This window comes from Canis lupus, chromosome 5, assembly GCF_003254725.2.
Source record: "Canis lupus dingo isolate Sandy chromosome 5, ASM325472v2, whole genome shotgun sequence".
NCBI classification, from domain to species: domain Eukaryota; kingdom Metazoa; phylum Chordata; class Mammalia; order Carnivora; family Canidae; genus Canis; species Canis lupus.
The window spans coordinates 45,769,165-45,796,010 of NC_064247.1; the positions used below are offsets into that span (position 1 = coordinate 45,769,165).

General features: G+C 37.7%; 1 protein-coding gene and 1 pseudogene across 1 annotated transcript in view; one reads left to right on the forward strand and one right to left on the reverse strand.

The window, feature by feature from the left end:
* The window catches only part of CACHD1 (cache domain containing 1), a 200,450-nt gene that overhangs the window by 108,626 nt on the left and 64,978 nt on the right, over positions 1–26,846 (reverse strand). The window contains exon 2 of the mRNA XM_035717022.2: positions 12,402–12,464. Within this exon, the coding sequence (XP_035572915.2) occupies positions 12,402–12,464 (63 nt within the window). The remainder of the gene's footprint in view (positions 1–12,401; positions 12,465–26,846) is intronic.
* On the forward strand, positions 6,025–6,585 carry LOC112647169 (60S ribosomal protein L23a-like; annotated as a pseudogene).

The window sequence follows — 26,846 nt, forward strand, 5'->3', positions numbered from 1 at the left end:
AGAGTAGCAAAGGGTTTGCTACACTCTCCAGGGAAGCCATACTATGAAAAGCTTTACCAACCACAGTTCCACACTGGGAATGCCAGAGTCAACCAAGTTCTACTTGCGTGTAACAGAAAGGAAGCTCACTCTATTAGACTTTAATCCTAAGTACTAACTCAACAGCTGCAGTTTTTCAATTACTCCATTAGCTAAAAGTTCTTATATAAGAGGTACTCATTTACAAAACAACGCCAACAACAAAACAAGCCAAAACCCAACAGAAATTCCATAGTGACATACATTATTAGCAAGTGTCTTAGGGTTATGTTCTAACGGAATAATGATGAACTGTGGGGGGGGAAAAAAGAGTGAAAGATTTCATTTAACTTTTATATCTTGTTTATGTTCCTGCAGGATGATCCCTTAGTAATATAATGCTCTTCCTCATATTACATCCTTGTGATTTATTAGAGTTAAAAGGCTTGTCACTAACAGTCCAGAAGGCACCCCAGTCATTGTTTTACCCATGTCAACTGAGCATTTAAACTCAATCTTTTCCTCATTTAGCAGCTAATATTCATCATAGTACTTAAAATGTTTAGACATATTCCTTTCTTGCTTTGGTTGATGAGTAATACTCTCAGGAGAGAATAAACCACCTTCCTTTTTAAAAATTGAAGACCTACAGAAAACTGGCAGTGGAAAAAGTATAAAAAGCAACATCAGACCACACTGATTAAAATCTTGGCCATATCACCTAATTCAAGAATGATTTTGGGAAATTGCTTAGCAGAGTCTCAATTTTCTCAAATCTAAAATGGTAAGAGGAATTGTATTTGTATCACAGGGTTGTGGTAAAAATTCAAGGAGATAATTCACATTAAGCAGCATTTGTTAAAAGAACACAAACTGTTGTGTCAAATAAATAATCTTTCTCCAGAATAAACACCGTTTAGGTACAATCCAGTTCTTGCACCCACCCCCCATTTATTAGAACTCTAGAAAAAATTTCTAGTTTGAGCTGAAAGTACTGCCACATTAGATGGAATTGATAATCTATTCAGACCACTGTTCAGTCTCAAATACAATCAGGAAATATTTCCCAAAGAGGGTACTTCTGTCCTTTGGGGCATCACCTGCAAGAGATTAGCAAGATATACCAAATATATGAACACATGTCTCGTGTGACTTAACTATGTCCTTGGGATAAGCTCTTTGTTTCTCTTCCTACAATGTCAAGTATATAGTAAGTCCTCAACAAATGTTTGCTGAATTCATCAACTATCTACCACTTACCACAGTATGCTCAGAATCTCCCCTCCAAGAGATCATACTCTAGTTTATCCATTCATTCCCAATATCCATAAAGCACTACAACATTATTCTGACATGGTCCTTCCACTTAGGAGTTTATTTTTAGAGGACCTACAAATACCTTAAATTTTCTCTCTGCTTTAAGAACATTTATTTAATATTTTCTTACCATTTCCAACAAAGTTTAAGGAGTATCTCCTAATCATAATATTTGTGCATTTCTTTTAAACTCAAACTCAACCTTGCAGGATTATTTTTGAAAAGCAGAAGGATATAGTGTAATCAATGGTAGATCTTTTTTAAAGTGACACACTACTTTAAAAAAACTTCATACTGGGCAGCCCCAGTGGCGCAGCGGTTTAGCACCACCTGCAGCCCAGGGTTTAGCACCGCCTGCAGCCTCGGGTGTGATCCTGGAGACCTGGGATCGAGTCCCACGTCGGGCTCCCTGCATGGAGCCCACCTCTCCCTCTGCCTGTGTCTGTCTGTCTGTCTCTCTCGCTCTCTGTCTCTATGAATAAATAAGTAAAATCTTTAAAAAAAAAAAAACTTCATACTAAACTCTAATATATCAAGCAGATAAGGTGAATTGTTAGAGGAAGAAGTGGAAAGAAAAGAAAGATAGAATTTCATCCTTACATTTTACAACAGCTTCTGCAGTACCTTCCCTCATACCTTAGGAGATGAAATTTTGAAGATATGTAGTAGAACACCAAATCTAAATTCACTTGAATTCATAATCAATTTCTCTAACCACTTAAGATGACCCTGGACAAGATATTTACCTGTGCATAATTTTCTTCGTCCGTAAGCTTTATAGAGCTGGTTTTGAAGATTATGAATTCCTATAGCAAATGTTTACTGAGTACCTACCATATACTACATGTAGATATTTTTTCCGGATACTGAGAGCGCATCGAGGAATTGAATAGCTCTGCCCTCAAAGAGTTTTTGTTCTACTAGGAAATAATAATATATAAATGCATACAAAAATGCATATAAAAAATAAATGCATATACACATCCTAGGTGATAAATTATAAGGAGATAAATAAAACTGAAATGAGGATAAAAAGTAAAGAGGGGTGCAATTAATAAAATTTAGAAACAAGTGGCCAAGAAGGGCCTCACTGAGGAGAAACACTGAGGTAAGACAGAAGAATTTAAAGGGTGGGGGGAGAACTATGTGGCTACAGAAGATTTAATGACAGTACTTAATAATACATATTCAATAAATGATGACAAATATTATCATAACCAATATGATACAAAGAAAACACAAAAGTAGAAAAATTCTGTCTTTGTCACTTTAACACTTATAATGACCTCTCTGATACAGTTTTCCCGTATGGAAAATGGGATACTGATAGCTGCACTTTTTATGATGTCATTAAGAGGATAAAATGAGAAAATATACATGGATATACTAAAAAATAAAGAGTCACATAAATATTAAAACTATCACACCCTCTCTTATACTATTTTTCCAAAGTGAGAGACCACCATCTCATCTTATGGAACAAGGAATACGTTGGGCCAGGAAGAGGGTTTCTAAGATAAAAAGGAATTTCTCTTGGAAAGTCAGACTATGAACAATAAGAGCTGAAAGAGACCTAGATTAATTTCCAATCAAGGAAACCTAAACAACCTGCTCAATTTGCCAGGGCTCTGGTTTTCGAGAATAATCATCTGTTTGCTCTGAGCCTTGGTTGATCATTATAAATTCCTCATCTGGGTGGCTTCACTAGCTTTCAATCTTCCTTTTACCTTCCTACAAATTTAGTGCCTTTTGTTCACTTATTCAACTAAAATTTCATGAACACTTACAATAAACACAGAGCCAAGTGCAGATTTCAGTAAGTGGGTGAATTAAACCAGGGCTCAGCCTAAATAAATCCCCCAGGGACAGGTGGGGGAAAGGTTAGAGGCAAAGAAAGAATGGAATCCATCTACACCACCTCCAGGATTCCTCTAACTCTGGACAAGTCTGAGCCTTGAACATACTTAACTAGGTAATTATCAACAAAATGTGAGCCTTCAGGCTACTACCACACTAGGTTATACTTGGCTGGGCAATCCAAAATAAACCCAGATTCTGGAAATATGAATACCAAGGTGCAAGGGTATCTCTAGAAACTTTTTTAAAACAAATATTTGCTAAATGCCTACTTTAGTACCAGGCACAGGGAGCCAGAATCAGAACACCTGATTCTCAAGTGTTCAGACCTCCTCTTGACTTCCACACCTCCTCTTGTTTACCATTGTCCCTTTCTTCTGTGGTTCAGTGCACAGTTCAATAATGTAACCAGGTTTTCCTACAGTGAAGAGTTTCCAGTAATAGAAATACACAAGTAATACAAATGCAAAGCCAATATAAATCCCATGTCCAGTCTCCTACTTCTCGACTAGCATGGCTTCTAGTTAAAGCTCCCACTAGTCCCCCTTCAAGGGTCTTTCTGTGATCATTCTGTCCCAGAAATTCTCTAAAATTCATAGATCTTTTCTTGCAGGCGTTACCTAAGAATATTAACACATTAAGAATAGCAATCTTCTCACTCCTTCACTCTTATATGCACACTCTACCGGCATTTTTTTTTTTTTTTAATTTATGATAGTCACACAGAGAGAGAGAGAGAGGCAGAGACACAGGCAGAGGGAGAAGCAGGCTCCATGCACCGGGAGCCCGACGTGGGATTCGATCCCAGGTCTCCAGGATCGCGCCCTGGGCCAAAGGCAGGCGTCAAACCGCTGCGCCACCCAGGGATCCCTCTACCGGCATTTTGAAAGCAGAATACAAAATACTGAATACCTCTGAAAGCAGAATACAAAATACTGAAATATCTAGTCTGTGCCAGCCAGGTAACTTTTTAAGCAATCTTGCAAGATAGACTATTACCTCTATTTTATAAATAAAATGGATGCAGACACTGAAAGGTTAAGTGTCATGCCAAAAATCAAATTGATAGTAAATGACAGAACCTATGTGGAACTCTGTTTTCTGTATCAAAAGATGAGGCTCTTTAGTTCTCCATTCCAAGCAATCCCTACACAAGAAGGCTGCCCCAAAGACTGGAAGGAAGCTTCCTAACCTTTCTGGCCCGTACCCATGGTCTCAGAGGTCCCTTCCAACTCTAAAATTCTGAAACATCCCACTACATACAACTGATTATTTACATTTTGGCACATAAAGTATCCTCTCTCTAAAGACAGACTATGTCTATTCATAGTATCTTTGAAGAAAGAACTATTTTGTGTTTGTTCTGCTTCAGAGTATATTCCTTCTTCTATGAATAAAGGGATATAATTTTGTTCATGATCTAGATATTGCTTTTTAGATAGATTCTAATCCATTGTTTTGACTTGGTCCAAATTCCTCATGACTAGAGACTTGAATTTATACTTAGGTACAAGAATAATTTGGAGTATTAGCATCTGCTAAGTATCAATTTCTTTTAAGACCAATATGCTTCTCCTTTGCTGCACTCCAGTGAATTGTATTTGGTGAAATAAAACATCAAATTCTAAATCTTGCAGGTAGAACTGTCAGTATCAAATAACAATTGATAAAAATAATTAAGAAAAACGACGGACTTCTACCAAAATACATTTTAAATACTAGAGTGTTTTGAAACACAAGAAATAGACTAGCAGTTTGCATCCAATCAGCCCAATTGCCTGCTAAAACAAACAAACAAACAAAAAAAAAAAAAATCAACTCTTCTCACAGGAATATAATAGAATCCAAAATTTTTCATAGTCTCCAGAGTACAGTCCAAATTTTTTGACAGAAGAAAAACCAAAGTGTGACCAATTTTCAAGAATAAAGAAACAAAAATCAAGTTCAAATATTTGCAGATGTTAGAAGCAGTAGGCAGGATTCTAAAGCAGCTATCATAACTATGCTCAAGGATACAAAGGAAAACATGCTTGCAATGAATGAAAAAAATCTTAGAAAAATACCCCATTAGAAAGAAACAAGTGGAAATCCTGAAGTTTAAAAATATGATACTGAAGCTTAAAAAAAAAAAAAATCTGTGGAGTTCAACACCAGGCTGAGGCAATAGGAGTAAAGTTAAAGACAGATCAACAAAAATTATCTCATCTGAAAGTCAGAGAGGAAAATAATTTAAAGAGGAGGAGGAGGCATTAACTCAGAAACATGTAAAATATCAAAAGATCTAGCATATATGTGATTAAAGTCCCAGCAGGAGAAAGGAGAATGATGCAGAAAAAATATCCGAGGAAGTAATGATCAAAATTTCCTCAATTTGATGAAGACTATACATTTATAGATTTAGAAAGCTCAACAAACACCAGAGAGGATAAATAAATACCAAGACTGTTAGGTCTAGACAGTTATAGTCAAATTGCTGAAAACCAAAGAGAGAGGGGGAAAAAATGTCAAAGCAGCCAGGGTGTGCGTGTGTGTGTGTGTGTGTGTGTGTGTGTGTGTGTGTGTTTTGGGGGGTGATGATATTACATCCAGGGACAACTTTCACAGACTTCTCATCAGAAGTGGAGTCCAGCACACAATACAACATCATTTATGCGTTAAAAGATTTTTAAAAAGCAATCAGTCTAGAATTCCATCTCAAGCAAAAATATCCTTTAAGAGTAAAGGCAAACAGACATTTTCTGAGCAGTACAATAATAAGAGACTTTGTCACCAGAAAATCTTCACTACAACTAAATATTAAGAGAAGTTCTTAGCCCTTCCCCTTTCACGAAGATGGTGCCAAAGGTGAAGGAAGCCCCTGCCCCTCCCAAAGCCAAAGCCAAAGCCAAGGCTTTGAAAGCTAAGAAAGCGGTGCTGAAAGGCATGCACAGTCACAAAAAAAAGAAGATCCGTATATCACCTACATTCCGACGACCCAAGACCCTGCGTCTCCGAAGGGAGCCCAAATATCCTTCAAAGAGCACCCCCAGGAGAAACAAGCTTGATCACTAGGCCATCATCAAGTTCCCCCTGACTACTGAGTCAGCCATGAAGAAAACAGAAAACAACACACTTGTGTTCATTGTGGATGTCAAGGCCAATAAGCACCAGATCAAACAGGCTGTGAAGCAGCTCTATGACACTGATGTGGCTAAGGTCAACACCTTGATCAGGCCTGATGGAGAGAAGAAAGCATATGTTCAACTGGCTCCTGACTATGATGCTTTGGATGTTGCCAACAAAATTGGGATCATCTAAACGGAGTCCAACCGGCTATAAATCTAAATTTTTTCACCATAAATAAATAAATAAATAAATAAATAAATAAATAAATAAATAAATAAAATAAAAGAAGTTCTTAGACTATCAGTTGATTATCTTTGGAAAAAATGGAAGCTCATTGGAAATGGTCAAGTACCCAACATTTATTTTTCTTTTAATTTGTTAAGTTCCTAGGACAGTTTAAAGCAACATCTGTAACATTCTCTTGTGCAGTTTACAACAGATAAAACTCTAGCATGAAGGGTAGCAGTGGAAAAATGGACCTATAAGGTTATGAGGGTTCTAGATTTCATATGAAGTGTTAGAATATTAATTCCAAATACACTGTAATAAGTTAAGGCTGTATATAATTTATATAGCATAAACCTAAAAATAAGAGAAATATAGCTTTAAAAAGCTAAAAGAGATTAATATGAAATTCCAAAAAACTTCAAAAATTCAAAAGGAGGTGGGGGAAGAACTAAAAGAGGGGAAAATGAAAAAATAGTTGACCCAAATCCAAAAATCAAAGTAAATACTCCCAAAAACCTAAATTGCCAAATTAAAAAAAAAAAAAAAAAAGCCTCAACTATATTCTGTTTACAAAAGATACACTGTTACCAATGGAGACCAAAGGTAAATGCTTATGAAAAGACAGTGCAAATAGTAAGCATAGAAAGGCTGGAGTGACTATATTAACATGAACTTAAAGTTCAAGGAAAGACCAATGTAATCAGAGATAAAGAACAACATTTTACAATGTCAAAAACTCATCAGAAAGACCAATTTTAAACGTATACATGCCCAATAATGAAGCCTCAAACTATAGAAGGCAAAAATGGGCAGAATTAAATGAAAAAATACTAATTCCACCAATATAAATATTAACAATCCTCTTAGCAATGATAGGATCAGACATATAAAAATCAGGCCCAAAATAAATATCTAAATTATCAACCTGCTAAACCTAATGGGTATATAAAGAACCGAAGAGTCAGCAACTGCCAAATACACAATCTTTTCAAGTTTACATGGTATACTCACCAAAATACATCATGTGCTGAGCCATAAAACTCAAAATTTCAATAAACTAACAAGGACTGAAATCATATAGAATATGTTCTTTGACCACAGTGAAATTAAATTAGAAATTAGTAACAATAGCTAAGAAAATCCCAACTGTTTTGGAAATTGGACAACACACTATAAAGTAATCCATGGGTCAAAAAAGAAATTAGAAAATATTTTAAAAATTGAACCATAATAAAACAGTGATAAACTTTGAGCTGTAACAAAAGCAGTGCTTAAATGACAGTTTACAGTGTTAAATGACTCTGTTTGAAAAACCAAAAGGTGTTTAAAAAAAAAAAAAAAAAAAAGACCTAAAATTCCAATTTAAGAATTGAAAGACCAAAATTAACCTAAAACATAAGGAAAGAAATTATAAAGAACTTAAATCTTGAAATAGAAAGTGGAGTAAATTAATGAGGCCAAGTTCAAGTTTTAAAAACTCGATCATCACCAATTTACTTTGCCATTCATTCTCTCTCATTCTCTGTCACTCTGATTTATCCATTTAACGGATTTTTTCCCCAAAAAAGCTAGCATTTTGTTTTACTGTTTTATGTTCTATGTTTTTCTTTTAGCCTACAGATATTAAAAGAATAAAATATTAAACACTTTTATGCCAACAAATTTGACAATTTAGATGAAAAGGACAAATTTCTTGAAAAAAAAAATCCACTTACAAAAATTGATACGAAACAGAAAATCTGAGAAGAAAAAAATGAAACCTCCCCCCTAAACCCTACCCACAAAACCCAAAGACCTGTAGCTATTAAAGAAACTGATGCCCACACAGAGTGCTCCAGGTGCAGATGGCATTCTGGGTGTATTTTACCAAAATAGAAAGGAATACCACCGATATACTCTTTTCAAAAGTAAAGGACAAGAGAATGTTTCCAAACTGGTTTTATAAAGCCAATACCTTAAAACCACAAAGTGATAAGAAATAAGGGAAAAAGAAAAAGTAGAACAAGGTAAAGGAAAATCAGGAGTTTGGCAGGCAAGGTGGGCTGCATCTTAAAATACGGCAGTCTCCTCTTTCAGCAAATGACTTCTGAGGAAAGACAAAGCAGGTGAAGGCCCTTGGAGTCCTAGGTCTGCGCAACACCAGTGCAAAGCCCTAAAGCAGGAATGTACTAAGAAACACCAAGGAGGCAAGTGTGGGATCCTGCAGACCCAAGCCTTGTAAGTTTATCAACACAATGGAACTGACCAACTTCTTAACACTGATGTTAATCAGATAGAACAAGGACCCTGGATTTAGCAAATTGGACATCACTGGTGACCTTGAAGAGAGCAGTTTTGTGGAACTTGTAGGGCTGGACAAAGTTTTAGAGAATGGGACAACTGGATCCAGGGAATATAGACACCTTGTGATGGTTTGGGCTTCAAAAGGAAAGAAAAAGTGTGGCAGAACATGGAGAGCAAAGTGGGGTCAAGGGTTTGTTTGTGGTTAAGACAGGAGAATAGCATGTTTACATGCTGAAGAATAGGATCCAGGAGAGAGAGAAGTAGACACCATTTAAGAAAGGAGGAGTACTGCTCAAGGAAAGCCCTCGGTCCAAGGTCAGGTACATCACACACGTAAGTGTTGCTCTTACCACGAATGCCTGTTCCAAAAGAATTCTGAAGTCTTCTAAAATCAGCTACTGCCATCAATAGTTTATGAAATACTGCATGAGGAAAATATGTTTGCTATTTCATTGAATAAGTGATTAATCTAAATAATTAGTAGAACATTTGTGAAAAAGTTAGACCAAACTCTTGAAACCTGTCCAAGGAGCCTCTGATTTCTTTGATGATCCAATTAAGGGCTCCAAGAGCTTCTTTCTCCCTTTGTTTCTTTTCTTCTTCATTGCTTTGTGCCTTATGGATGATGATTTGCTCTCTTTGGGGCACTTGATGAAAAATTTATTTTTCTTGATTCAAGTTCAATTTCATATAACAGCTTTATGTGCTCACACAATTTCATTTTTCAAAGTTTTAAAAAATGGAGTCTATGGGAAATGCTCCTCGTAAGAATGCACGCATGGGATTTTTATTTTCCTTAGGCTGTTGCCATAGACTTTTGGCAGCAAAACTACACAGATACTGAACTAATTAAAGATTTAAAACACATTGTTAGGCATTTAGACCCACACTCTGAAGGTTAATTTAAAAGAAATAATTAGAAAAAGCAAAGTCTATGCCATAGAGAATTTTGTGGTAAGAGTCAAGAATCACAAAATGTTTTTTATTAGTTTAATTACTTTGCTCCCCTAACCAGAAGATATTAACAACACATTAGATTTACTGCCAACTTATATAATATGCACAAGTCAGATCCAACTCTCAATGAGATCTGATTAGTAAGGTGGGAGAGTAAGAACCCATGAGGTTCTAGTTTTCATTACCCCAATGGAGGAATGATGGATAGAAAACTCAAGTCATGATTCCAGATCCTACAAAATACACCAAAACATGAAGTGGTCCACTAAAGACTGAGCTAAAATAGAGTACAGAGGTCAATAACCTACTTTGGATAACTAGCCTGTTTTGGCTTATCAAACAAATCTTATAAGCAGTTGAGATTGTTCTTATAATAATAATGACATGATAATTATCTCCACATACTGGATGCAAAAGAGGCATAAGATCTATTTGTTCTGGGTTCTTCCAGAGGGCAGACTAGAAAGACTGGAGAAAGGTTAAAAGTACATTCTGGGTCAACATAAAAGAGAACTTTTTGATAATCAGAGAGGGGAAACACAGAACCATGTGATAATTTTCCATTTGAATTACTCAGATTAAAAAAAAAAAAAAAGCTTAGCAGAAGCTATTGTTTTGAATTGAAAATACAAACTTTAAAAATGAACTCAAAAAAATATTCATATATAAAACTTTGTGTCAAACTTGAAACTAGCTAACTTAACAGCCATGAGACTACAGGTAACTTATTTTATCTCTTGGAGCTTTAGTTTGCTCATCTGTAATAAGGGTATCTTTCCTTCAAGGTAATTTGGAGGGGGGGGGGGTGGAAAAATCAATGTAATAAAGCACCAGGGTTCCGTAAGTGCTCATTTGCATGATGATTAAAAAAATTTTTTTAATTTAAAAAAATTATGAAAGGCTTCCAAGCTTTGTGCACAGCTTGATAAATGAAGCAATGACATCGGTCTGGGAAAACAAAACAAGTTTCACATTTGAATACAGTTGAAGAAGAACTTGTCTCTGTTACTTCAAGAAAAGCAACAAAACCGATATCCCTGGATCAGTTTCTTTAAAAGGTTATCAAGTGGCCTCTGGTCTCCCAAAAAGTTTCCCCAAACATGCTTTGTGTAGAAATCTTCCCTACATTAAAAGAAAAAGCGCCTCTTAAATTTCATGACCCTAAAGGCACTTCTCAGTTTGCTGGAATATAAATAAGACAGGAATCATTACGATAAGACTCGATACAGTAAACCACATCATATTCACTGTAATTTAGGGTCATTAGTTTTTAAAAATATCTAAAGCTAAGAAAAAAAGAATACATACATAAGTGCTTACATCCTTTAAATTTAACCTGCAGAAACCAATAAAACATTTTAAGATCTATACAGAGGAAATGCTCAACTTCAAGATTAAACCACAGTAATTTCTTATAAATAAATAACTATCCCATAAATAACTTCACTAATGACAGTTGCAAAGGTTTTTCCTCTTGTACAGCACTTCTGAAGCTTGGATCAAGTCAAGCTGTTTTTCATGAATAAAATAAAGGCAGCATCTCAGATTTTGAATTATTATGTGTTTTACTATAGTTATCTTTTTATTCTGGGGAAGCACTCTGCTACACTCTGGTTTTTAGCTTGGTTCTGTTTTTTACTTAAGTTTCCAGCCTCGCTTCAAATTACCAGTTGATAGTCACATGGTGTAATGAAGTTGGTGGATTAGTTGAAATTAAAACCCAGATTCCTCTTTACCACCCCTTCTTTTCAAGCACAGATCAATTATTTATGACCAAGTTCACCAACACTGTTTTAATTTAGGAAGCAGTCCATTTGAAGGCAGCTGTAAATAAAGTAAATAGAATCTGGCCTCAGAACTTCCTGATCCCACACAGCATTGAAAGAGGAAAGGAAAGAAGCAAAGGAAGGATACAAGGGGAGGAAAGAAAAATCAAAAAATAAAAGAAGCCAATATCCACTGAGCTGCTTCTATGCCAGAATCTTCCACATAAAGGATCTTATTTGTTCTCAATTAACAATTCTCACTTCATAAAGTAGATATTGTATTCACCTTATTGAAAACTTAGAAACTGAAGGTCAAAAAGGCCAACTTGCAGGGCACCTGGGTGGTTCAGTGGTTGAGCATCTGCCTTTGGCTCAGGACGTGATCCCAGGGTCCTGGGATTGAGTCCTGCATGGGCTCCCTGCAGGGAGCCTGCTTCTCCCTCTACCTCTCTCTGGGTCTCTCATGAATAAATAAATAAAATCTTAAAAAAAAAAAAAAAAAGAAAAGAAAAGAAAGGCTAACTTGTTTACTGGGGGGTCACGAAATAAGGGAGAATTTGACCTGGGTTAGTCTAACTCCAAAGCCTGGACACTTCTTCTGATATTGGATGGAATAATTTCTAATCTTTTTAAAATTTGGATCTGTTTAGGAGTTTTCAAAAACAAAAAGGAATTAAATAATTATTTCCAAAGTATAACAAATAGTGAAAAACCATCCATGGAACCATTCTATCAACTGTCTATAAGAACTTCAAGTGTGAGGTTAAGACCTACATGAAATCATACACAGAACCGGGGAAAATCTCACAACGAGCAATGAAGCCATATCCAAAAGCAAGACAAAAGGCTGAGGACTGAATAATCTCTTACCTGCTGTACTTCACTTTCTCCATTTGAGATTTTCTCAGTGTAAACAAAGGAGTTGAATATTCGCTGGAACAAAAAGAAAATGAACAAACATTAGATTTTCTAAAGACCATCATTTTCTAATGAGTGTGTGTGCACGTGACTAATTTGTTTACAACACAAATAGAATCAGGCAGAAAAAATTTAATTAGAATACTGTTATTTTACACAGAGAAATCCACATATCAGCCAACGTCAATCACACTTATATAAGCAATACCCAGGCACTTCTGTAGTGAAATAAACCAGATGTCCCACTATATTTTTCATTTTCAGAAATACATTTAATTATAGATTTCCGGAGCCCATGCCATTTTATCCAAGTGGTATAATCTGACAAAGTTGTGTTTCTCATTTAAATCCTGCACTCCCTGAATGCTGTAATTGTTTACAGACACTAGAATCTAATGTAATAAAGGTCTTTAAAAAGGATTCTTTCCATATTGTCTCATGTCCCTGGTCCCACCAGTACCTACCAAATATTATCTATCACCTTCATTACCCAAGCACTCCCTCGAGAGGGTAACATAATAGGGCTTGCCAAATATGTGCGGCCTTAAGATCCAGTTCTTACATGTCAGGAAATGGGACAGCCGTGCCAAGACATTAGTCCAAACTGTGACACACAAGCACACACATTCTTCCACTGCTCTCTGCCTAGCTAGTACCCACCCCCTCCATATATTGCCTGCGTTTAAAACATCCCTGCAGACTTATGACTTTACCAAACCCCTCCCATTACCAAGCACTCCCAAGAGATTAATATATAACAAACTAAAGAAATTAGAATCCAAGATACATATCTGTTAGAGACACAAGAAAAGAGCACGGACCCCATCATTTATCCTAAAACTTTAAAGATACCACTGGAATTCTCCAGATGAGTAAGGAGTCAGACCTGGAGATGTCAGCCAAAACTTCCCTTTTCCCTTTCTATCCTACTGCCAAGGGCTTGTCGGCATCTGGGACAGCTTCCAGGACAGTCCAACACACCTGCATGGTTGTGGTGAGGAAGGCAAGTGCCAAGTTTACCAAGTGCTGTGCAAATGAGGAAAGATAAGGTGCTGGGGAAGGGGGGGGTTGAGAGGGGACGGGGGGGCAGGTTTGTGACAGAATGGAATTTAATTACAGTCTGGAAAATTCTAAGTATGAATTATCATAATTTTACAATACACTACTCATTCATTCAACAGATGTTTATTTTCCCTTTCTTTCCTAAAAGTGACTCTGCTGAGGGGCGCCTGGGTGGTACACTAGGTTAATGGTCGACTCTTGGTTTCAGCTCAGGTAGTGATCTCCAGTCCAGTATCCCACTTGGTGCTCGGCGCAGAGCCTGCTTAAATTTCTCTCCCCCCCTCCCTGTGCCTCTCCCCTGAGGTTGAGCACATGTGTGTGCTCTCTCTCAAATAAGAAAATAAAAAAAAAAAAAAAGACTGATAAGAAAGATACAGATTTTTAGTAATAGTGCTAACGATAATGATACTGGCTACTATGTAATAAATGCTTACTACAGGCAGACATTATTCTCAGCAGGTTACATCTATTTAATTATTTTAAAATGTTTCCTAAAACACCTCCGTGACAGGCACTATTATCTCCATTATACAGAAGAAAAAACAAGCAGATTTGTTGGGTATCTAATGCCATGCACATATTGCACCTTTGTGTGCATATCCTATTCCATCATTATCCTATTCCATTATTATAAGGAAATCACTATTGCTCCAAAGATGAAAAACTACTACCTTGGGAAATTAACGATCTTACCCAGGGTCACTTTGCAAGGCTGGAATTGGAACCCAGGCAGTGACTCCCAATCTGGTGTCCCTTACTGCATTATCTCATAAGAATATGCCACATGTCTGCCTTATACACGTAAAATAACAACAACAAAACCCGTCTCTATTAGGAGCTAACAACAACAGCACCCACCTCTGTTAGGAGCTAACACCCAAACATAGTGCAGATCAACAGTCCTTTAAGTGTCTTTCCAAAATTCAAAAGCTCTAAAAAAATCAAAAGTTTCACATAACACATTTGTTAGCAAAATAGGACATGATCTGAATTTATTTGGCAGTAAATCCCAACTCCAACTGATGTGTACTTATAACCTTTATTAAACCACTTAATGTGAATGTTCTGTAATTCTGATGCAGATATATTAATGAGTCTGATTACTGGGATCTGTTCGAGATCTCACCAGCAGTATTTTATCATTAAGGGGCATCAGGATTCAGAGTCCCAAGACATTTTGATATAAAGAGATTAGGGACCTGTAGACCTACAGCTTTAAGGTCCCAGTTTTCTGGTGAACACCTTAGTTTAGTAGATTATAACTTTTTTTTTTTTTTTTTTGAAGCTGGACCAGGTCACTGCCCTCTACTTCCCAGACCATATTCCATATTTTTATTCAATTTGATTTTCAAAACCTGCTCAGTACCATGAGAATACAAACTAAAAATTAATGTCATTTACGTAGGGTCTCCAGACCTTGAGGAATGTGATCAGTTTCTTATTTCTGACAAGGATCTTCCAGTTGATACATTGTCTGGCCTATCCTGGAAGATGCCTTATGGAACAATGCATGGAACAGCCCTGGGAAGCACACCAGATCCACCTTATTCAAGTTAACACCCACCAAGGGCCAAACTTATGAATATCACATCTTTTGTTGGTGTTGTTGTTAAAATAAAAGGGAATTCCTCACTAGTAATAAGGAATGTGTGTTGTTCACAAGGCTGTGTTTCAGTCCTTGTTTTATTCATTTATTTTTAACAATTATTAGTAATGATTGCTAATACTTCCATGCAGATCCTTTTATGGCCTATAAGCATTTTTCTATTGTCTGCTTTTAATGATGGGGTAGATAAAAGAAAATTTAGAAAGAAGCTCTGGATATGAACAGTAGTTCATATCAAGACTTTGTAGACTACCCTACTTTATACAACCCTCTAGCCACTCTGCAAAGTGAAATCACCTGTGAGGGTCATATTTTAGGGCTATCACCAAAGCAAATGATTTTTGCTCCTCTCCTTCCCCACGCAGGGGAGGGCTGTTAGAGGTCAGTAGAATCTAGATTAGTAACTCACGACTCAACAGGTCAGCCAGTCATATCTGGAGCAAGGTTAAAAGTTCAGGCTCACGTATGCACACAAGACCTCCAGGTACAGAGAGTTTCCACTACACTCTAGGTCAATGGACAGTAACTGTCCAGCTTAAAATGCAGAGCCTGCTAAATCCAGCTCTCAAAGGCTTAGGCTTAGTACTTTTATAGTTTACAATTTCACATAAATGATCACATTCGATTCCCACAGCAACTCTATGGGGCAGGCAGGGCAAATGCCTGAAACCGATTTTACAGATTGCAAGCTACAGCTCAAGCATTAGAAAATGTGTCACAGGTTTAAAAAAAAAAAAAAAAAAAAAAAAATATCATGTGAAGTCTGAACCCAGGTCTTGAGTAAAAACAAGCACTGATTTTAGCAAAGCTATTATATTTATTCACATCATCTGTTTGTTCAGGATAACCTAAGAACCCTAACACCTACATATAGGGAAGGAAAAAAGGCATATTGGGGATTTTTTCTACCATTTTAAGCAAGATGTAATATGCTGGCATAACAATATATGTATCTGATTCACTATGTATATAAGCAATGTCTGGAGTGATTAAGAGTCTCAGACAAAGGTCTTATTTTTTATTACTTTCTCCTGCTATGTGAAGCTGTGAAAGGAACAGGGTTTTTGGGGTGGGCTGGAAGGCGGGGGTCGGAGTGGGAGAAATTAATTTGAGAGCAAGGCATTCCAAATGATATACCCAGCAGACCTCAGTGTAAAGAGTTTCTTGGTTGTTAGAGGGACTTGAAAAATGAAAATGAAAAAGCTGTCCTAAAACAGGAGCAATCCCAAAAGGTCAGAGTGCCCAATCCTCTTGGATGATTTGCTCACAGTGACAGGGTTAGGGTATGGCTATGTGGGGCGGGCATTCTACCCTCTGTTTCCAAGCTGTCAGTTTCCACAATCCCAATTCCCTGGAGAACAAAAGGAATTCCAGAAATTTGAACTCTTAATATTTGAGCACAACCTGAAGGGAGTCTGAAGGAACTCTCCACGGTGTATGAATCCCTGGAAGTAAAGGCAAAAATACTGCCCAACCCTGCCTACTAGTCTTTCTCATTCTCAAATACTGTAAGTAAAAATGTGTTTTTTTGAATGAAAAGATCATTAAAATGGGTGGAGTGTTTAAAAGTTCTTTTAAGTAAACATATTTCACTGGATTCTCTTTATCAATTAGATTTACTTCCACAATCAAAGAAAACAAAGTATCTTATTTTTATGCTCAGAGAACAGAATACCCTGGACAAAAATGACCTTTCTCTCATTGATACATACAGTTTAGACAACTAGCAGTATCTTCTAAACTTAGCTATATGCATATCAAATTACCCAGCATTTCCCATCTTTGGTATACACTGAGCAGAAATGTGTCCATATATTTATTAAAAGAGAAGCATAAGAATCTTCACTGCAGCACTATTCACAAGAGCCCCAACCTGGAAAATACCCAAATACCTATCAGCAATACAACAAATTGTGGTGAAGTCACACTATGAAAGATTCAGGGACAGGAACAAACAAACATCATGCATCAACATGATGATACTCACAAACCATATTGAGTGAAAGCAAACACTAAAATGCATAGTGTATAATTCCACTTATAGCATTTTCAAAACCAGGCAAAACTAATCTATCTTGTCAGAAGTCAGGAGAGTGGTTACCCTTCATGAGAGAAGGAACAGAACAGGGCATGAGGCAGCTTCTAGGACAGTGCAACCTTCTATTGCTTGATCTGGGTGCCAGTTAGAAGGATGTTTACATTTATGAGCATTCATCAGACACCTCTGAACTGTGTACTTTTCTGTGTATATGTTAAACTTCAACAAGTTTACTTTTATTTTTTTAAAGATTTTATTTATTCATGAGAGACAGACACACACACAGAGAGAAAGAGAGAGAGAGAGAGGCAGACACAGGCAAAGGGAGAAGCAGGCTCCATACAGGGCCTGATGTGGGACTCAATCCCGGGTCTCCAGGATCACGCCCTGCGCCCAAGACAGGCACTAAAACCGCTGAGCCACCCAGGGATCCCAACAAATTTACTTTTAAACATACATTCTAGGCAGGCTCTTTAAAATATACCCTAGTCAAATGCTTCCCATACTTTTCAAAATTATTTATGTATAAAAAGGGAAAAGAATTAACTGGATTATTATAAATTTTAAAAAAGCTACACCTAATCTGTAATCCAGATGAAACTGGGACTATACCAACTAGAGAGTCACCTAGCAATTCACAGATAAGATCTCCCAAGCCTTCCCTGAGGCTACATATTAATTGCTCCCTCATATTCTAAGTGTGTAACATTACTCAGTTCTTGAGCTTCCCAGCCTAGTGGCACTGTACTAACTTGAATTTTCAGAGGAGGGGGGAAAAAAGTGTCTTTATCTGAGTTCCATCCAGCCTGGATGCTTCCAACACAATTTAATTCAATCTCTTCTTTGCATATTGTTCTTTTATTTTCCTAATCACTGCCTTCCTCCTCTTCCTCCCCCAAAGAGGAGGTTCAACTCATGAAGATAAAAATTAAAGAATCATGCAACAATTGAATACAATCCCCCCCACCTCTACTGCAAGAGAAGGAAAAATAACATCCCACTGTGTGCGCACTGCACATATACACATGTGCATACATGGCGTGTAGCCTATCTCTTCCCACCTCTTAAGGGCTGCACCTTAGTCCTTCTCTGTCCCTACTCCACTCATTCCTCCCTACCTGCCATCGCCTTCTCTCCCAAATGTATTTAATTGAGCCTACTTAACAGATGGCAAGAGAATCCCACTTTGCTGGAACAGGAACAATTACATGAGTGTTTAATAAGATGGTCGCAGTACAGACAGTTGGTTCCACCTTCACGCCTCCAGCAGCTCTGCCAAATCTTAACTAGATATTTAAATGAATGGTATAGCACAACAGCACAGTGAAGAAATAAATACCTCTACAAGCCTAGTGCAATTCTGTTGGTCTCCCTCCCTGTTCTTTGCTAAGAAAATACAGGCCTGAATTTTTATTCAAAGGCTTACTCTCTTGATGTTTACAGGTCTCTGTTGCAAGCCAATTTGGCTGACAGCTCACTAATAGCTTCATTCAGCTCTGGATCTCTTCCTAGGATTCTAGGAATTGTGGCCAAAAGGGAGGAAAATATAGATCATCACCGTTATCTCAAAAAGTTGACCAACATTAGCCGTGAGAAGAGGAAAGTGCTGTCGTTACAACAACCTCCAACAATCTCTGGGCAGGGCATTAGTGGCAACTTAAGTGTTTTAGAAAAGAAAACATATGCATGACTTTATTTTCCCCTAAGCATACCTCACACATAATCTTTTACTAGGCTTTTAAGGGATCCCTCCTGCCCATATTAGACTTCGTCTGATCTTCACCACCCTATTTAGCCTCACACTGTTAAACATATGGAAGGTGCAGAAAAATGGCCTTCTCTGTGGAGGCTCATTGTTCTGCATTCTAAGGTCACAAATCTGTTGCTACAAATCTTGGTCATTTTCTCAAATCTCTGGATACAGGTGGGCTCAAGAAAATAGTTTACCAAGAGTATTGAGAAGGTTTCCACTAAAAAGCAAAATAAAAAATAACCTAAATATCCAGCAACAAAGCACTGATTACTTTTCATCCAAAAAATATATTGTGTGCTGAGTACAAATAGGTTTACAATGATTCCTGTTATTAATACTTTTAAAGTAACATCTATATATACGAGTATTGTTCTAATTACATATGTGTGTGTGGGGGGGGGGGGTACATTACACATAATGTTACCATGTATACTATCAAAGGTCCAGAATGGATTCAGGTGCTTTACAGCATATTATTTAAAACTCACACCAAGCCTTCATAATAGTTAGTATGTATTCATTTACAGACAAGTTACTTATCACATCAGTTTAAGTGGCCAAGCCTAGATAGAAAATTTGCCTTACCCTAAAGTTTATGTATCATCCTCTAAGCAAATACCATTTTAATAGAGAAAACTTATACAAAATCTAGAAAGTACCCAAAATAGCAACAGGGCTTCCCTGTGAATAGTGAATCTAGGATATACTTTCTTTCTTCCCCATTCCACTCCCATCTTAAAATGGAACATCTACTTCCTTGATAATGGATAATGACAAACACTTTTCAGTTACCACACTCAGGAGAAGGGGCGTATGCTCAGTTATAACTCTACAGAAGACTAGATCACCACCTTGAGAGCTTTCAGAGGGAAAGATAAATGCAAGGACTTATGCTTGATGCTCGCTATAAAAATTAGATTTTAAATACCATACAGACTTGGAAGAAACACGGCTATTCCCATTTCATGACAAAAGGCAATGCTAAGAAACTGAAAATCATGGCAGAGGAAGAGGCCTACTTTGGGAATTTCAAACAAAACTCATCAGTACACAACAGATGACCTTATGGCAAGTGGTTTCCAAGGTACACATGTCCTGACCCAAAAGACTCATTTTAAGGTTGTATATATTAAAAAAATCATAATAGCTATTGTTTATAAAGCGCTTACTATCTGTCTGGCACCAGGTACTTCACATATATTAACTCAACTTCATAAACAATGAAGAGGAATTTATATAGACTGTTCCAAAAACATTATGAATGTGCTTCATCCACTAAGATAGTTACTCAAACAGTCTTGTTATTCTCTATTATTACTCTCTTATTGTTAGTCTATGTTTTTAAGATTTTATTTGAGAGAAAGAGAGAGAGATCGATCCTGGGACTCCAGGATCATGACCTAAGCCAAGGGCAGACACTTAACCGAATGAGCCACTCAGGCACCCCTATTGTTAGTATATTAAGAGTATTTTGTGAGTGAAAACTAATTCTATGACAACTGGAGGTGTGGAGAGAGCAAAAATACTTGTACAAAACTTAAAAAAAAAAATGAGCTGGGACTCAAGATTTTACTTATTCATGAAAGACACAGAGACAGGCAGAGACACAGGCAGAAGGAGAAGCAGGTTCCCCATGGGGAGCCCGATGTGGGACTCAATCCCAGGACCCCAGGATCACGACCTGAGCCAAAGGTAGACACTCAACCACTGAGCCACCCAGGCGTCCCCCTCAGCTCATTCTTAATAGTTTTCCACTAATGATAATCTTTTCCTTCTCTGGACTTCTGAAGCAAAGACTCTATGAAACAATTTTTAAAATACATTCACTGTAGAGAATTTGAAAATTCGTAAAGGAAGAAGGGGAAAAATCTTTTGTCTGACTACACAGTAAAGACCAACTACTATTCATGTTTATTTTATTCTCTTCTACCCTTTTTGGCTTCTAGGCTCTAACTTTGTGGTAAATTTTTGATAATTGGTCCATGCCAGTTTCTTAGCACAGGTGCATGGTAGCTAGTGGGTATAAATAAATATTTGCATATCCATTAATCTAGGCATTAAATCATTCAGATCAGTATTTTGCTTGGTGACTCAACCAGCTAACAAAAAAGGAGGAAGGTGTCCTTTCTCTTGAAGATAAAAAATATTCCCCCTTCTCTCAGTTTATTAACAAAGCTTCCCCATCCCTGTTTTTTCCTTCCCTGTCTTCATTGGGCTCTAAGTAGGCACACATACACACATACAGACACACACAATGACCTGCATACTTCAAGTTTGTAAAAGAAGTCAAATTATGAATTCCTTAGTCTGATGTCATTTAACTTAACACCCTTCAAACCAACATGAGCTCTGAACAGTAAAAAAGCATGTGGGAGAGTCACAAGTCAGTGGCAAGTGTCATCTTTACAAAGAGCTGCCTGTTTTTTTTTTTTGTTTTTTTTTTTTAAGAGCTGCCTGTTTTGGTCCACTCTGTCTCTCAAAAGAAATTACAGAGAAAAAGGAAAAGTCTGTAGTCTGATTTAGCAGGGAAAATCTAAAGCAATAATCTCAGCAAGCAAAATTCCTCTTCTTGATCACTTGGTTTCCTGTTGCAGCATTCAAAACCAGAAGAGCGGGTGAGTAAATATGAGCCCAGAGAACAAAGACAGGCAAAACAAGACGGAAATGCTTCCCCTAAATGCAATAAAACTTCTGAAGGGTTACTGGATTTTTGTTGTTGTTGTTGTTCTTGTTGTTGTTTTGGCTTTCAAAGAGAGTAAGAGGGGAAAAAGGCAAGTAAATCAGTTCCACATGTTGGAAAGATTCAGCCTTTAGCCAATGTAACTTGATTAAAAGTAATATTCATGACAATGCACATGGCAACCTCTCAGAAATGGAAAGCTGAGTTGCCCAAACGCTTTGCAGATGGTGCCAAATTTCCACTCCCCTACTTCCACTCTCCTAACTTTTAATTCCTTCACTCCCCACCCCCTTGATCTCCATTAAGGCTTTTTTGTTTCACCTTGAAAGAAAAAGGTGGGGGTTATTCAATGGCTGTGCGTTTATTCTGGGAGCAGACGACAGTTTAAGGGTATAAGCCCTCAATATTCAAGTGTTCTGTGTGTGCACAAACCCATTCAAAGTGCTCAGGTCTTTAGGAATCTATCCATTAAAGACAAAGGGAACTAGAAACCCTACAATGCTTAACCTTCCAGGCCTAAGCAACGACGTTTCATTAATAACTCAGGCAATCAATCATGTCCTTTCTGAATGAGTCAAAAACCATGTAAAATATGGCCCCATATTCAAGGAGATCATGATCTAGTTGGAAGGAGAGAAGTTAAAAACAATAAAAGAGTAGTCAACAATGCAGCACAGACTTGGTTTGAATTTAGTATGTTTGGCACAGGCCCAAGATGCTGGGATGGGGGGGTGAGGGGAAAGAAACTCCAAAGAGATGGGACTGGAGCTTGAGACATTGAGTTGAGAGCATTTGAGTGTTCACAGATAGGGTATGGCACATAGTACTAAGTATTTGGGCCAGGCATTGCTCTATATGCTGGAGATAGAAAAATGAGCATAAGAGACAAAACCCCTGTGCAAGTGGACTTTGGGCTTAAGAAAAATCTCCTGGAGGGCTTACTATGCACAGGCCCCATATACTTGGAAAAGGGGGTGTTCTAAGATAAAGACCTTGCCTCTTTCCTGGAAAAGCTCATATTCTAAAGAGGGCCTCTGAAATCGGTAAGTAGGATACAAAGATAATTTCATCAGGGAAACTTTTGCAAACGAGGCTGAACTGAATGGAACAGAAATGATAGAGCTAGACTGTGGAGATTTTTCAAGCCAGTTAAGAGAAGTTGGATTTTATATGTATGGTAGGCACTTAATATTTTTTGAATGAGTAAATGAATAAATGTATATTTGCCAAGAAATAAAGAGCTGTTAAAAGGATTTTTAGCTGGAAAGTGACATGATGAAATCGGTGATTTAAGAATGTTTATATTCCACATGCTCAGAACCAGGCACCCACTTTACTGACTTCTCACAAAGAAAAAAAAAAAATGTAGGCCATTTAGAAACCAGTTCCCATCCCAAGGGTCTGTGACAGTTCTAAGAGCCAAATGAACTGGATCATCTAGCATGACACTCAAAGGACCCTGAACTGAAGTTTCCCATGTGTCTTATCTCCTCCGTAGAGTTAGGAAATCCTCCTAGGGACTGTTTTATTCAACTGTGCAAATCCCAATAGCAGTTACACAGAGCAATATTATGGAATGAGACCGAAAAATACTTGTGCAAAAAAAAATTAAAAATAACTTAATGAAAAACAACTGTTGGGGTTTAAAGCACAGTCACAGCGCTGCATTCAGAGATGAAGACTGGTTTCTCGACATTTCAAAATATGCTACTGTAGGGGCTGTTGTGCCTGTTTTTCACATAAAATGTTCATTTGTACCACATCCAAGTAGAGAGAATTTTCATACATGTAATTCTGGTACAGTCTTTTACTTAAAAAGATGCGTTTTTAGTACAATCATTTAAGCACAGGAACTATACATCAAAGTATCAGAAAACCTGAATAATGATGGCAAACTGCAGCTCTGTATAAACTAATTGTATGGCCTAGTGGGGTCATCAAGCCTCCCCAGGCCTAGTGCCCCTCACCTAGAGAATGAAAAACAGATGACAGAAAATTCAGTGATCCTAAAATTTCCATTCTACTCTTATACTAGAATTTTATTGAAATACCAATTTGAGGAGCCACTAATGTTAGGTATTTCTGCCATATGGATAGGTGTTTCAAGAAAATTACATTTGCTGATTAAATCTGACTTTAATTATTTAAAAAAAAATTACAAACCTATCTCTGAAACTTGCTACAGGAGGAGTGGCCAAGGAGTCAAAGGATTTTAAGATGAAAATTTAAAGAGAGAAAACCAATCTTGAGAGTTGTGAGTTTAAATGTGGATGTTTTAAGACATGAATCAAAGCAGTTAGCTTTTTCAGAATAAATGGGATGCTAATATGATTACATAAATGTCTCCCAGGTCCTCCTGCCTATATCATTCTTCAGGCTCTCCCAGCCAGGGTGCCTGTCACGCATATCGAATACCATGGTAACAATCCTAGCCTGTGATGGCTCCTGCACCACATGCCAGGATTCTCAATAATTATTAACTAACATTTTGATGAATGATGACTCTCTGGGCTCGGATTCACAATACAATTTTAATGAATAAATAAATGCTGGTTAGAAATGTTCTTCAAATTTTGGGGGTAAAAAAATTAGGAATGTGAAAGGGGAGCTAAAAAAAATCCTATTACCAACTGGGGGGCCTTGGAGAGGTTAATTTGCCCCCATATTCTAAGTTATAAAGTGGAGCTGATCAAAACAGCTACCTTGTAGGGTTTTTGTGAGGTCCGATACATGTACAGCACTTATTCCTTGCATACAATAAGAGCTCGATAGTAACTTTTAAAAATCCTCCAAAAAGAACTATGCCCAGGAATAGCCATTTGAGATTACCCATGTCCTTATTCCAATGCCAGAAACTCTTCCACATCGGCTTTTCATAAGCCTTCTCTGAGGTAACATGATGGATTTAAAAACACTATATTTCCAGGAAATGGCTTCCACATTAGCTCTCAGGGTTTTTACAAGGTTGGCTCCCAGTCTCAACCTGCTGGTTTCCTCCAGTTGATTTAGAAATCCACATGCAAGTGGTGTCCCCTTCGGCAAATGACTTTTCCTCTTGATTGACAGTACCATCTCGTGGGAACTGACCCCAAATCTCTAGTTCACTCAAACCCAAGGCCTTGTACACATATTCCAAGGAGGCCAAAGGATCACACTGAAGTTGGAAAAAGCTGCACAGGTGCTGGCATCTCCCAATCTCGTACTGTAGTACTGCTCTACAGACAGGGTTCCTTCCGTCCAACAGGGCAATGCAAGCACTGGGAGAGCTAAGTAGTCCTAAAAATCCAACCCACACATACTAAGCAAAGAGAGGCTGCCAGAGAGGGGCAAATGCACTAACTGGCTCTCCCTTCAACAGAATCCATGGGCTCATCCAAGCCCTGCCTAGGAGGCAAAACAATTCAACCCCCTTTATTGCCATCACTGAATACTTACTTTCACATTGTAGGCAAGTTTGCTTATAAACACACTTGTAGTTGGCGAGGGGGGGTGGGTGTCAGAGAGTGGGGACACTACTCTCCTGGAGATGAACCGGGGAGCTAAGGTTGGGCTTTGGACTCCTCCAGACCTCAACTATCTCAGCTGTGTGACCAGTACAAGTTATTTAAACCTCTTGAATCTTTTTTCCTCATGGAAATTTAAGCAACATACCTCCAACCCTGCAGAGACAGGACAGAGTGATAATCAGCATCTACTAAGTTTGCTGTTAGAATTAAATGAGAGTGTCTGGCATATCATTTTTGCCCAACTAAGTATAGCAGGTAGGAAAATTGTTATCATCTTCCTTGAATATCCAGCATAATTGCCAATAGATGTCCAGTAAAGGCTTAATGAATAAAAGATTTGGTACAACTCACTTATTTGACAGAAGAGGAGACAGTCTCAAAGAAGGAACGTGATAGATTGGTCCTGTCCCTCGTTGGTGACCTAATACTGGCTTCTCTAGCTTTCAGCCTCCCTGTTACATTTTTAACATGCTGATTTCTCATGTAATTTTAAAAGTCTGGCTGTACTGCATACGTAACTAAATACTAAACCCTATTTATTTACCCCAAAATGCCAGTTGGAACGGGAAGGAAAAATATGTTATCTAAAACTACTGAACTAGGACAAAACCAGAACATCAAATTATTCTCCCCAAGCAAATATTTAATTTGGCTTGAGTTCCTGGAAGGGAACGTGGTATAGTGGAAAGACCATGGGTTCTTTGCAAGGATGCAAAGGATGTCAGACTCTGGCCGTCAGCTCTACTATGTATTGTGAGGTTGGAGGCAGGTTTCTTAAAATGTCTAGAGCCTCAATTTCCCCAGCTCTAAAAAAAAAAAAAAAAAAAAAAAAAGAGAGTATTATGCTATCTAACCTCGGGCAGGGAATGCTAATAGTTACAAGATTTCTTTTTGGGATGATAAAAACGTCCTAAAATTAGATAATGCTGTTGATTGCACGACTCTGGAAATACACTGAAAACCATTTAATTATACACTTTAAATGCGTGACTTTATGGAATGCAAACTATATCTCAATAATATCTGCCTTACTGTCATAGCTGTGAGGACTTATTTACCATCTATGTGAGAAAAAGGACAGCACACAGTAGGTGCTCAATACAGTTACATAAATTGAACTTCCATCACTAAGGTGGTAGTTACCCAACTTGAAGCGCACAACACAAATCCTGGTTTGCTCGTTATGGAATGCAGATTCCTTGGCTCCACCTCTATAGCTAATGAGTCCACAGGCCTGAGGACACCAGTAAGTGTGAGAATCACTGAGGCAGTTCTCAGAGATGGCCTACTCATCACTGTTTGGAAAGTTCTACACTAGGGAACCTTTCAAATCACAGTACTACAAACTGAGCCTCTCTGAAATGTCAGTATGATCTCTCTATACTAAATTACTGTATAATTCCAAATTTCTGTGGAGTGTACTTTAAAATATGATCTGGCTAAAAGAAATTTCTGCAAAAGAAAAAAAAACAGGGAGGGAGAGGGAAATACCCACTATTGCTGGCCACTGGCCACTTCAAGGCAGGGGATAAAGGGGTGGTCTTTTCCAAATCTTCATACACTAACAGATGCTCTCCACTTGCAGTCATCATGCTCAGGATTAGAGATGGAAGAAGAAAAGTAGGAAAGCACTTTGATTTGTCATGCCTCTGTCTCCCTACCTCCCTGAAAGCTATGTGTTAGTACCCTCATCTTATCAACGAGGAAATTAAGACTTGCCAGGACCAAGCAGCTTTCTCCCAAGTCACACAT